The sequence below is a fragment of the Lonchura striata genome, chromosome 14, assembly GCF_050655825.1.
Source record: "Lonchura striata isolate lonStrDom1 chromosome 14, ASM5065582v1, whole genome shotgun sequence".
NCBI lineage: Eukaryota > Metazoa > Chordata > Aves > Passeriformes > Estrildidae > Lonchura > Lonchura striata.
In genome coordinates this window covers 15018319-15031083 of record NC_140716.1, presented here as the reverse complement: position 1 = coordinate 15031083, position 12765 = coordinate 15018319, and the positions used below count along the sequence as shown (strand labels likewise).

Here is a 12765-nt window from a genome sequence, read left to right as displayed (position 1 = left end):
AGGGAGCAGCTTCCCTGTCCCCAGGAGGGAGGGCTGGCAGGGTAAGTCCTGAGAGCTCTGAAGTGTGGGGATTTCTCTGCTCTTGACAGCTTTCAGGGGAATTTTGGGCACGGGCTGAGCCACAGACAGAGCACATCCACTCCTGCCAGGCCATGCCAGCTGGAGGCACCCAGGAAGGAGCAGTCTGAGCCAGCAGCTCGTCATTGCACGTACCTCATCTCTGGAGACAGAGCTGATCTCTGCTGCCAGGGACTCGGAGAAGGAGGCTGAGAACAGGTTCTTGGCTCCCTGGATGCTCAGGTTGATGATCTGCCCGTTCAGCTCATCGTTCTGCTCCTTCAGGTTCCTGTTATCCTGCTCACACACACAAACCACACGCTGCTGCAGCACCTGGTGCTCAGAGCTGATCCAGCCCAGCAAAGGCACACAGGGACTTTCATCCTAGCACAGCTCACACAGTGCTGGGAACAGCACATGGGCTGCTGCCTCCGTCTCAGCAGAGCCTGGAGAACCTTGGGAAGCATGAGACACACTGGGAAGATCCAGGGGACAGAGCAGAGAGAGAATGGCTCCTGCTGTCCCTGAGGAAGCACCAACCTCCCTCTCCCAGGACAGGAAAACAAGACAGCACTGTGCTCCAGGATCCATTCCATCCCCTGGGAGAGAGCCCCCAGACCCTGCTGGTCCTCCCTTGGCATCAGGGAATCGTTTCCCTGCCAGCCCAGCCTTCCTTACCTGCTTGAGCTGCTTGATCTCCTGCTCCAGCTCCGTCTCCCGTGTCCTGCTGTTGTATTCCTGCAGCCCCATGCTGCTGCTCCGGCCCCTGCGCTGCTCCGCCTCCAGCTTGAAGAGCTGCAGGTGCTCCAGCTGCTTCCTGAGGTCCTCGATGAGCTGCAGAGCAAGGCAAGGGGACAGCTGAGTGCCACAGGCCTGGCAGACCCAGCAGCACCCTCTGGATGTGACTGCTGTGGGAGCAGCCCCACGGATTGCTGCAGCAGGGCTGTTGGCCACAGCAGTGGCTGCCCCGTCCCTGGCAGTGCCCAAGGCCAGGCTGGATGGAGCTTGGAGCAGTCTGGGGCAGTGGGAGCTGTCCTTGCCCATGGCAGGGGTTGGAACAAGATGAACTTTGAGATCCTTGTCAAACCCATTCCATGACTGAGTTCCTTTCTGGGGGGCATTTGGCTTCCTCTTCCTTCCTCACACATCCAGCAAGCAGGAGATGGAGAGCTACTGAAATACATGAGCACAGCCCTACAAGGACCTTGTTGGAGGGCTGAAGATGCTGGGTTTGGGTCTTCAGCAGCACAGACCCCCCAGCAATGCGGGTCCCTCCCCAGCCAGCTTCCTCCTGCTGCAGGGTTGGGTCCCCACCTCACCCCAGAGCCCTCAGTGACACCACGGTGACAACAAATTCCACTTTGGGCCAGAGTCCTGTCCTGCCACCACCAGCAGCCCTGCTTGGGCCTCCAGGTGGAATCAGCAGGCAGATGATGGGAGCACTGAGGGTGTGATCCAGCCCCCGAGCACTCAGCTCCCACCCCCTCTGCTCTGCCTGCTGGCTCCTTGTGCCTCTGCCACTGCTCCTTCCCTGCAGGAAGGGAAGGGGCCAGGGTGGCACAGCCCCTGCAGGGACAATGTTGGATGAACTCCAGAGCAGCAGAAGTGACTGAGGTGCTGCTGCTGAACCCCTCTCCTCTGCCCAGGCAGCCCTCACTGCTCCAGGCACCCATTTCTGGAGAGGCTGCCAAGGCCACATTCCCACAATTTGGGGACAGGGCTGCGGCCAGCCCAGGCTCCACTCACCTCCTGCGTTGACTCCTTCTCCTTCTGAAACTGGTGCCTCTCCTGACTCAGCTTGTCCCCCATCTTCCTCTTTTTCTCCTGCTCCTCTGTGAGCTGCACAGTGAGGTCCTCAATCTCATCCAGCAGCTTCTGCTTCTCCTACAAGGACACGAGCAGCCCAGTGAGAGGCCCTGGAGCCCGGCTGGGTGCTGGCTCCCCAAGGAATGCTCCTCTCCTGAGGCACCAGGAGGTTCTGCCTGCTGGGATCTCATCTGCTCAGAGCCTGGGGCTTTGGCAGCACTGAGGGAAGCAGTCAGGGATGGCTCCAGGGTGACTCCACATGAATATCCACTGTTGTGCTGTTTTCTGGGAAGCACGATGCTGGTGTGGGATGGGCTGGGGCCAGCACGGGGCTCCAGGCCAAGGAGAGACATTAAATCATAAGGCTCCTTATGTCTGGATTTCAGAAAAGTCCTGAATCTGAGATCTTTACCTCCCTCTTGGTTTTCACATATGAATGGTTTTAATTGAGGGCTGATCCAAGAAGGAGCAGACCAGCTGAAGCCAGGATGTAAAACACACAGCCCAGCTCTGTTCCCTTCTCCTCCCCAAAGCCTTGGCAGAATGTTTGGGATGCAGGTGAAGGTGCCAACAGCCCCCAGAGCAGCACCTTCTGCCTGTGACCAGCCTTTTCTGCTTCTCACTCCACCCCACCATCAGTGATTCTGGAGGTGCACAAGGAGCTGGGAGGGATCCCAAAAGCCAAAATGGATTTTTAATACTGTGTGACAACATGTTCATCAGTAGGGGAAGAATGAGAAAAAGGGGGTGTTTGGAGTGATGGCATTTGTCTTCCCAAGTCACCGTTAGGCTCCCTGCTCGATAATGGAGCTCTGCCTTCCAGGAGATGCCTGAACACCTGTCTGCCTTGGGAAGCAGTGAATCAACTCCTTGTTTTGCTTTGCTTCTGTGGGCAGCTTTTGCTTTACTTAATAAACTGTCTTTTCCCTCAACCCACAAGTTTTACCATTGTTGCCCTTCCAAACCTCCCCGAGCTCACAGCTTCCAGTCCCATGGGAAAGGTTTTGGCTTTCAGAAGTCCACAAATGCCACAGGACCTCCTGCAGGGCTGGTGATGGACGGCCCGTGGCACGCAGGGCTGAGGGAGCTCCGTGGGGAGCTCCAGAGGCTGGCTCAGTATTGGAACCCTGGCTGCTGAGAATTTCAGCCTTCCTGTGCTGCCAGGCACTGACCCCCAGGAGAACTCTGCATTGACCTGAGGCCGTGGAGAAGCTTCCAAAATGGAATGATGGCACTGGGATTGTGGTTGTGGAGTTTGAATAGAAGTGTGTAATATTACATGGTGGAAAACTTAGAGTTTAAGGTTTTACAATACACTAATATATATAAAGCAAGATGGAGGTTTTAGGGTGGAAGCTGGTCCTTCTTCACCTTCTTCTCCACGGGTTTGGGTGTTTTTGTGTAATTGGATAAAAAAGTCCACATTGCAGGCATGGGTGGTTGGTTATTGGGTTAAAAGTGAAAATAATTTAGGTGTCATTTCTTAATTAGACAGTTTATCCTTAAAAGGCCTTGTAGAGAGAGAGAGAGAGAGACGGGGCTCCATTTTCAGTCTGTTAGAGTGAAGTGCTGTAGAACTCAGGGTTTGTGAGACTGTGACATAGATAAGAACTGATAATCATCTGAGTGCTAACAAGAAATTCCATCTCGTGATTTAACCCTGACCCTGGCAGAAAAGAAGCAAAGACTCCACAGCTCGGGGGTGTCCTGCTCCATGGAGCAGCACCAAAGGCACCACACCAGCAGGAAAGGCAACGCTGGCAACAGAATCCTGATTTTTGGGCACTAGACAGGAGAGCAGTTCACCAGCCAGGCTTCTTTTAGGCAGGGAGGGGCAGTGACTGCAGCTCTTGCTCCTCCTTCATCCCATTCACTGGGGAGAAAGGGAGAATGGCTCTGCATGGATCAAAACCAACTTCCCATGGCTGAAACACACCATGGCAGGGAATTTATCCTCAGAGCCACTGGGGTTTTCCTGCCCCCAGCCTCAGCTGTGCTCACAAGGTCCTGGCAGACGAAGAGCGCATCAGGAGGGATGGAGCTGCAGCACTCTCCCGTGGGATTAAACACGGATAAAATGCCTCAGGCCCTTCAGCTGGGAGAGGAGGTTTGATCTCAGGTCAATTTTAACCTAAATTCTGCCCCAAGCTTGGCAGAGACAAAATGCAGCCCCTGTTGCAGGTGTCCCACCTGTAACCCACACTATCCCTAAAGGTGAGGCTCTTTCCCATCCCAAGGAGCCTCGGGATGCCCCAGCCCTGCAGGGCCTTGGATCCTTAGCAGGGTGACAGGGAGAGGGGCTGGGAGGTGACACGGATCTCTGGAAACTCAACTCCCAAATCCCAGGACATGGAGATGGAGCATCCCTGCTCCTCCTCCTCCCCTGCACTGGCCTGGCCACAGGGATGGGGACAGGGATGGGGACAAGCTTCCACAAGAGGGCACGAGTCCCCTCCTGAGCAGGCACTGCCACAGAGAGATTTATCAGGGGTTTATTCCCAGCTTCCACGCTGAACAGTGGGAAACTACAAGGATAACTGTGTGGGATAGTGCTGTCCAAAGACTGGAAAATGGAAGCAACTGGTGTGTAACATTAAATGGATCTCATGTTCATGAAAATTCATCCCAAAGCCAGAATTTCATCCCAAAACCAGGCACCCTCTGGCCTCACCTCCTCAAGCCTCTCGATGTTGGCTCTCAGGCAGGGGACACAGGACCTCAGCTCGCTGTTCTCATCATCCAGCTGCTGCAGCCTGCAAAGGGACGGGTGTGAGACTCATCCCAGCATCCAAAGAGGGGGAGAAAACATCCCCAGGAATACTAAACCAAGGGGAAGCCAGCAGGGATTCATCTGTTCAAGGCAAAGCCTGAGATATTTCTGCTGCCAGGGGAAAGAGAGGGGCATCCACACAATGCTGATATCCATCAGCTCCAGGGCTGCTCCTTTTTCAGTCCCTGCACAAGCCTCAGCAGCAGAGACATCAGAACAGGGGGTCAGAGAGGCCTTTGGGTTTGCATTCCCAGGTAAAACCTCACTGCCTTCACCTTCCATGCACTGCAAGGGATGAACAACAGCAAAACATTCTGGGAAACCTGGAAAACCCCTGTCAAATCACTGACACCTCTCCCACCCCACTTCTTCCTTTGGAATCCACCAGGCAGCATGAAGCACCCACCCTGGCTGGGACACTCTGCCTCTTTGGAGGATTCTTCTTTTCCAGATATTTGCCTGTTTCCATCAAAGTGGAAAACATCTGGGCATCAAAAGTACTCCAAGGAGTTAGTTATGGGAAGAAGCATTAACAAATCCCCTCTTCATCCCCACGCTGCAGGGCAGGCACATGGATAAAGGGTGGGAGCTAAACTCAAAATGCATCAGAGCAACTCAAACAAAGAATCTAAGATTAGGTCTGTGGGCCAAAGATGGAAATAACCAAAACTCAGGGTTTGTGGTGACTTTAGCCCCACCTCAAACCCATTAAACTCCCTGCCTGCCTCCCTGTGTCCCCCCAAGACTGCCTGGGCACAGATTCTGGGGTGGCTCCAGGAGAGCCGCCCCCTCCAGCCCCACCTGGCCTGCAGGTTCTCGATCTCAATGCTCTTCTCTCTCTCCATTTTGCTGAGCAGCTCCCTCTGCTTCTTGATCTCCTCCAGCAGGGTCTGGTCAGCCCTCAGCTCCTGCTCCTTCAGCTGCTCCTCGAGGGCGTTTGCTCTGCAGGGAGGACAAAGAGGGGATTAAACTGTCCTTAGGAGCAGGCTGCCATCCCACGGGAGGGACCAGACTCTCTTCCCAGCCCCTTTCCCACCCCTCAGGTGAGCTGGGAGAAGCAGATGGTAAAACAGAACAAGCTTCCAGGGAAAATACACCAATCACCACCTCAAAGAGCTTCACTGCATCCCAGCAGATGCAGCAGGAGAAGCAGCACCTTTTCCATCACAAGTTTCCCAAGTCAGATGCCTTAAGGAACACAAGCATGTTATTCAATTTCCAGCCTGGGAAAGAACTTAATTTTTAATTATTTTCAAATGTATTCTATGCATTAGAATTATTTCCAAGAGCAGCCACACACATACACATCTCTTAATGGGAATCTCAGAATCACTGAGGCTGGAAAAGACCTTTAAGAGCATCTAATCCAAACATGAATCCCAGGGCTGTGGTTCCACCTGCAGTAGCCATGGCAGAGAAATCCTCCTTCAGCTGTTTCTAGGAAGTGGTCTCATTGCTCAGAGAAAAGGCAACAGCCTCAATCCTTCTTCTTTTCACTCTCTGTGATCCCAACAAAAACCAAGGGATCTGCAGGTCACCCTTCCCTGTGTCCCAGCAGAACTGCAGATCACAGAATCCCAGAAGGGTTTGGGCTGGGAGGAATCTTCAAGCTCATCCAGCCCCACCCGTGCCATGGCAGGGACACCTTCCACCATCCCAGGCTGCTCCAAGCCCCGTCCAACCTGGCCTTGGGCACTGCCAGGGATCCAGGGGCAGCCACAGCTGCTCTGGGCACCCTGTGCCAGGGCTGCCCACCCTCCCAGGGAACAATTCCTAATTCCCAATATCCCATCCAGCCCTGCCCTCTGGCAGTGGGAGCCATTCCCTGTGTCCTGTCCCTCCATCCCTTGTCCCCAGTCCCTCTCCAGCTCTCCTGGAGCCCCTTTAGGCCCTGGCAGGGGCTCTGAGCTCTCCCTGGAGCTTCTCCTCTCCAGGTGAGCACCCCCAGCTCTCCCAGCCTGGCTCCTATCCCAGGTTGCTCCAAGCCCTGTCCAACGTGGCCATGAGCACTTCCAGGGATGGGGCTGGGAGCTGGAATTTCTGCAGTGGCTTTGCCCAGGGAAGGCTTTTCCCACTCCTCCCCAGCACCGAGCTCACCCAGAGCCAGCTGACACTTCCGGGCCAAGCTGCTGAAGTGAAAACATTTCCCTCACTCCCACATTTATCAGGGCTTAGGGAAACCTTTGTTTGAGTGGCTCAGTTCCCTGACACAACTGTTACTTAACAGAATTACAGCCCTATAGATAAACTGTGCTGGGTTTATCTGCCCAGGGTAAAGCTATGCTGGGAGAGAGGAGCCTGGCAGATTAGCACACACAGGGATTACACCATGTGGGATCCAAAGGGCTGCACCCTGGCCAGGATCCAGCAGGAGGCAAACCCTGGGGCTCCAGAGACCGTTTGGAAAGGGCATGTGGGGCAGGAAAAGATAGTAAATATAAATATAAATATAAATATAAATATAAATATAAATATATTTTAAAAATCCAAGACCCAGCATTCCAGAGACCTTTTGAGAGGGATGCATGGAGCAGGGAAGCACATAAAAAAATCCCAAACCAAAAGATGAACAACAACAATAACAACAAAAACCCATCCTGAGTTGGAGGGAGCCACAAGGATCATGGATTCCAACTGCCAGCCCTGCACAGACACCTCAATAATCCCAACCTGGGCATCCCTGAGATCATTGTCCAAGCACTCCTGGAGCTCTGGCAGCCTCGGGGCTGTGCCCATTCCCTGGGGAGCCTGGGCAGTGCCCAGCACCCTCTGGGGGAAGAACCTTTCCTGATCACCACCCTGACCCTCCCTGACACAGCTCCAGCAATTAAAAGCCATATGTAAAAATCACCAAAAGCTACTCCTGGAGCTCCAGAGAACTTCAGCCCATAAAATATAAAATCTCCACGTCACTGAGTCCTGTTCTCAGCTGGGATGGAGTCAATATCCGTGCTAAGGGCTGTGGTTTGGATCAGGGAAGGGAGCTGAAGCACGAGGAGGGGGAAAGGCCCCAGGTGAGGCTCTACCTGTGCACCAGCTGCAGGTTCTCCTGGCGGAGGCGGCTGTGCTGCTCCCCGTTGGCAGCCGTGTCCTTCTCCAGCTCCGTCACCCGCTTCTCCAGGAACACCACCTGCAGCAGAGACACAGATCAGCCTCTGGGCAGCCCCAAACCCACAGCAGCCCCCACAGCATCCCTAAACAAGCAGGGTTCCCACTGGAATTGGGTTGTCATGCTTTGATTAAAGCATCCCGTTAAAACATCTTTTTCTAGTCCGTTTCCCAGGTTTTGATGGCTCCCATGTACCAGTCTGGAGTCAAACACTTCACTCTTTCCTTTCTTCAATCCCTTCCTGATGACATCCTAAAAGGAGTCTAGAGGGACAGATCCTGGTGGATCTCCAGAGCTCCACGTAACTCCCCACTGCCTGGAACAGGATGGAAACCCTGAATTTACAGATGGAGGGGTCAATGCCAGCTGGTGGGGAAGGACCAGAGATGAGGATTTTCTCCCTCTACCTGTACAGGGTTTATTCCAGCTGTATTTGCATTTAATTTATTCAAATTCCATATAAAACAATCCTGCGGGAGAAGAAATGAGGAGCATGTCTGGAAAAGCCAAACCATGGCTCTGGGAGAAGGGCAGGAGATATGGGAGTAGTAAAGAGGCTGTGCAGACACACAAAGCCTTTTCCAGCAGTGCCCTTTCCATCAAAGGTTTCCCAAGTCAAATGCCTTAAGGAACACAACTAATTTATTCAACTTCCAGCCTTGGAAAAATGTTAATTTTTATTTATTTTTAAAGGTCTTCCCTGCATTATAATTATTTCCAAGTGTAGCCACACATACACATTTCTCTTTCACGCACAGCTCCTCAGGACATTCCTATTCCAGAGATAAAAAGCCACTTCCAAGGACTTTCAGGACTTCAGTACATATCTACACAATCTCAGCTTCTTTCCTGTAGCTTCTTCCCCCTGTTTTTTAGCTAGAGATACTCAAAGAAAATCTCTGTGCTCCCGTTTTATCCTACAACTCTTTTCTTGTAATACCCCACAAAAAGTCATCAGCACCAGCACAAAATCAACTCTACCCTGACAGCACGAGCAGAGTGTGCCAAGAAGGGGAAGCTCCTGTTTCACATTGGGTGGGTTGCCTCCGAAAAGCAGAACCTGAGAACATCTTCTTGTGTGAAGGAGAAGTGAAAATGCTGCCTGTGAACAGCCCATTCCTCCTCCCAGCACTCTGGGGGAATCCACTGCCTCTGGAGAAGATCCAGTGTCACCTCCTGGTCCCACACAGCTCCTGGAGCGCTCCTCTCCTCCTCCATCCCCTCCATGGGGAGGGCTCCATGAGGAGCTTCAGCCTGATCCTGCCTGGGAGCACTGGAGCACTGCAAGGCACTGAATCCTGCAGGGTAACACAGACCTCACCCTCTTAACCCTTTCCTCTCAACACCCCAGAAAAGCTCAGCGGCACCAGCGCAGAAGCAGCGGGACCTGCTGGCCCAGGCCAGGGCAGAAGGGAAGGAGGCCTCACCTTGTCCGTGATGTCCTCCTCGCTGCACTCCAGGTTTTCCCGGTAGGACTCCTCCATCACCCCCACGGCCAGCGAGCTGGTCTGGTGCAGCTGCCTGAAACAGAGACAAACCACCCCCACCCACAGCAGCACCGGCATCAGCCCCAGCACCGGCACCACGGTGACACCAGGTGACACCAGGTGACACCAGGTGACAGGGATCTGGCAGCCCTGCTCCTGGCAGTGCTGCGTGGCCCCTCACGCCCGAGCTCCCCCGGGAAACCCAGCGCTCCAACGTGGACACGCTCCCGGGACTTCACGCCGGATCACTGCTCTTTGGAATGGCACGAGATAAGGGCTCCCTCTTCCCACTCTCTTTCTGCAGCCCAGTGCCAAGGCTGTGGATTATCCAGCAAAGGCCAGAGTACTCCCAGTGCTGATAAGGCTGGGAATAAGTGAGGGTGGAAGGGGAGGGAGAGGGGCAAACCCCCCTGAGGCTGCTGTGACCCCCCCAGCCCAGTTAATCATTAACGAGGCCTGGTGACAGCGGTGTCCCCAGCTTTGTGACAAGCTAAAGGACACCCTGGAGAGGGGCTGCACCCTCAGCACGGCTGTGGATCTGCCCTGGAGAGGGGGTGTGCTCCAGCCCTGGAACCCCAGGCAGGAGGAGAACACTCTGCTCTCTGCTTTGAGCAGAGGACAGATGACAAAACCACAGAGGTCTCTTTAAACCTCAGTTTTTCCCAGGAATTTGTACCATTGGCTCTTGAATTCCACCCACTACAGTTTGTTCATGCCAGGACTCACTAAGCACAACTGGCATTTACCAAGAGACCACAGCCTGATTTTGCACCTTCACCCTCAGTTTATATTTAGATTTTAAAGTCTCAGGCACATTTGTCATTTAAATCTTGCCAAGCACAACAGGGCTTAAGCAGCCTAGATTTCTTGGCATGAGCAGAAGTCGGATAAGAAAAGTGAGGAAAGAGCCCTTACCAAAATAAAATCAATTTTCTAAAAGCAAATGTTTTGGGATTATTCACTAATTACAGTATCTGCAACAAAGGATTTGCTTTGGGCTGAGCTTAAGGATCTGGCTCAGCAAAACACTGTTATCTCCCTCCTTATCACAAACCAAACCTGACTGCTCTTGAATTAACTAATATTTATGCAAGCCCACACATCACTGCCTCAGAAGAGCAAAGGGCCAGGAGGGCTCAATCCCCCATAAAACAGGGTATCTCTATTCCCAAAAGTTTAACTCAAATCCTGCCAAAATTATCTGTGCCAGGCACGGGACAAAAACGAGTCCTAAAACAGGAAACCTGGGGACAGGCTGCTCCCCTCAGCCCTCCTTCCTGCCAGTGTTTTTAACAAAGCTCGAGAAAGTAAGATGAGTGGAAGTAGGAAATGTAATATCAAGGATCTGCTTCCTTTCCAGGGGGGGACCCGTGCCAGGGGAGATTGCTGAGTGCAGGAAAAATGGAGAAGGGAAAGGTGTGAGAGCACAGCGGGAGGAAGAGGTGCAGGGAAGCTGCTTGGGTCAGCACAGGGAGCAGAGTGAGTGTCAGGAACAGGAACATTCCCAAACTGAGCTGCCTGTTCCTCCACAGTGTCCCTGTCCTGCTGGGAATCCAGCAAGGAGAAATCCAACAAGTGCAGAGGGGAATCTCCCTCCTGAGCGTGGCAGAGGCAGAACAGCGAGGTAAGAGTCAATTTATCCTTAAAATCATGATGGCACAGGAACAGGAGGGGTGGGGGAGCTGGGAGAGGAAAGGTGAGCACCAGGTGACACTGAGAGGGGAGGGAAGGACCCTCTGCTCCAGAGATCCACAGCAAACTGTCTGGATATATCCAATATATCCAATATCCCTGTGCAGTCACGGGTCACAATAGCCACACGGAAAAGGTGACTGACATCACACGAGGTGGTCATGCAGGACAGAAGCAGCACAGCATTAAACCTGGGCTTAAACCAGGGCTAAACCAGGGTTAAACCATTAAACTAGAGTGACCTGCAGCCCAGTCAGTGCCCCAGAGCCCCTGACCCCTGAGCAGGGTGAGCTGATCCCACAAAGCCAAGTGTTGAGGGTGACATGGAGTTAAGTAAAACAGGACCAAGAGCTGTCTGAGGCAGCTGGAAATTTTGGGGTGCTGGAGAATCCCTCCAGGTGGGGGTACTGACTGGTCTGGTCCTGCAGAATTCTACAAACATGGTGATACTGGGAGGGATCCCAGATTGGGGCATATCCCAGATGGATATGTCCTTCTAGAGACTCCTTCCCTCCTCCATGAGCCCCCTGCTATGGCACTGGCAGGACAGACCGTGAGGAAAAGCCCCCCCATTTTTTCCTGGAAGAAATCAGGTTGCCAGCAGCCTTCAGCTGTGTGCATGAGTGAGAAACCCCCATTCCAGAAAAAAAGATACCAGAATTAAACCCGCTTTTCCCCAGCACTATGGAATATGTGCAGAATTACAACTCCCCAAGCTTATTTTGAGTTTTCCTTCCGTGGAGCCGGCAGCTCGCACGGATCAAGCGAACAACAACAGGAGTATGAGCTTACCTTGCCACCTTCTTGCTGGAAAGTCTTTTATTTGGGCTGCAAAATGAAGAAAAAACAGGAAAGAGTTAGAAAAGCTGACAGTGGAGAGCCAGGCAAACAGGAAACTGCATGGACTCCGGGGCACATCCTCTGCTCTGGCAGGGAGCCCTTGGCATGCACCCCCAAACCCCTGGAAAGGGCAGGAGAGGGGCCACTCCCGTGCTGAACAACAAGGAATAACAAAGCACATGGAATAATGCTGGAGAAGAGCTCGCTGCCCCCTGCCAGGCTCTGCTCTCCTGCTGATCCCTGCCTGAAAACCGATCCCCAAGGAAAGAGCTAAGAATAGCAGGGAGGCTGGGGGGGCTCCAGCCCGGTGCTGATGGCAGACTGAGCCACTGTCCTGCACCCCAGGGCACCCCAGGGCTCCCCTGCCACCCCCAGAGCTCCCCTGGACTGGGGACCAACGGCACATCCATCCTTCTGCCATGATCCCACTGGATCATGATCCCAAACGATCCAGCCATGATCCCACTGGACCAATCCATCCCTCTGCCCTTCCACAGCCACCATCCCACTCCTGGGCTCTGGATCACCAGGGAAGTGCTGCCTGCTCCTGGCTCAGAGGCTTCAGGAGCTGCTGGTGGTGTCCCCGTCTGGATTTTGAGCAGGGCACTGTTGCAGTAGCTGTGGAGGGGGATGAGCTCTCTCTCCTTCTCACACTCCTTGCATCCATGTCTGAGCCAGCTGCCACCATACCACAACGGTCAGGGATCAGTGTCACCACAGGACCAGCAGCCAAGGGCTGTGTCACCGTGTCCCACCTGCAGGGGACAGGCTGCAGGCTCTCCCTGCTGAAAAAAATCAGCCTTTTCCAGAATCAGCTCCTTGCTGAGATGCTCCTTCCAGTCTTCTAGTCCTGACTTAGCGCTGGGGAAGTGGACAGGGCTTGGATCTCACTCCTCATCTTCCACCCATGCTGGTGTCACAAGATGTCACCGAGCCACACCAAATCCTCACTCAGCAAGGGCAGCAGGAACAGCACCAATCCAAGAAGCAGCAACTGCATTCCC

At 53.5% G+C, this 12765-nt stretch overlaps 1 protein-coding gene across 3 annotated transcripts in view; it reads right to left on the bottom strand.

Moving 5' to 3' along the window:
- Positions 1-12765, bottom strand: part of RAB11FIP3 (RAB11 family interacting protein 3) — a 79587-nt gene that overhangs the window by 2559 nt on the left and 64263 nt on the right. For all 3 annotated transcript variants that reach the window (XM_031506124.3, XM_031506123.3, XM_021529688.3), the window contains 8 exons: positions 11714-11749; positions 9170-9263; positions 7660-7763; positions 5435-5575; positions 4535-4616; positions 1804-1941; positions 736-891; positions 214-354 (listed from right to left, as the gene is read on the bottom strand). In XM_031506124.3, the coding sequence (XP_031361984.3) occupies positions 214-354; positions 736-891; positions 1804-1941; positions 4535-4616; positions 5435-5575; positions 7660-7763; positions 9170-9263; positions 11714-11749 (892 nt within the window). The remainder of the gene's footprint in view (positions 1-213; positions 355-735; positions 892-1803; positions 1942-4534; positions 4617-5434; positions 5576-7659; positions 7764-9169; positions 9264-11713; positions 11750-12765) is intronic.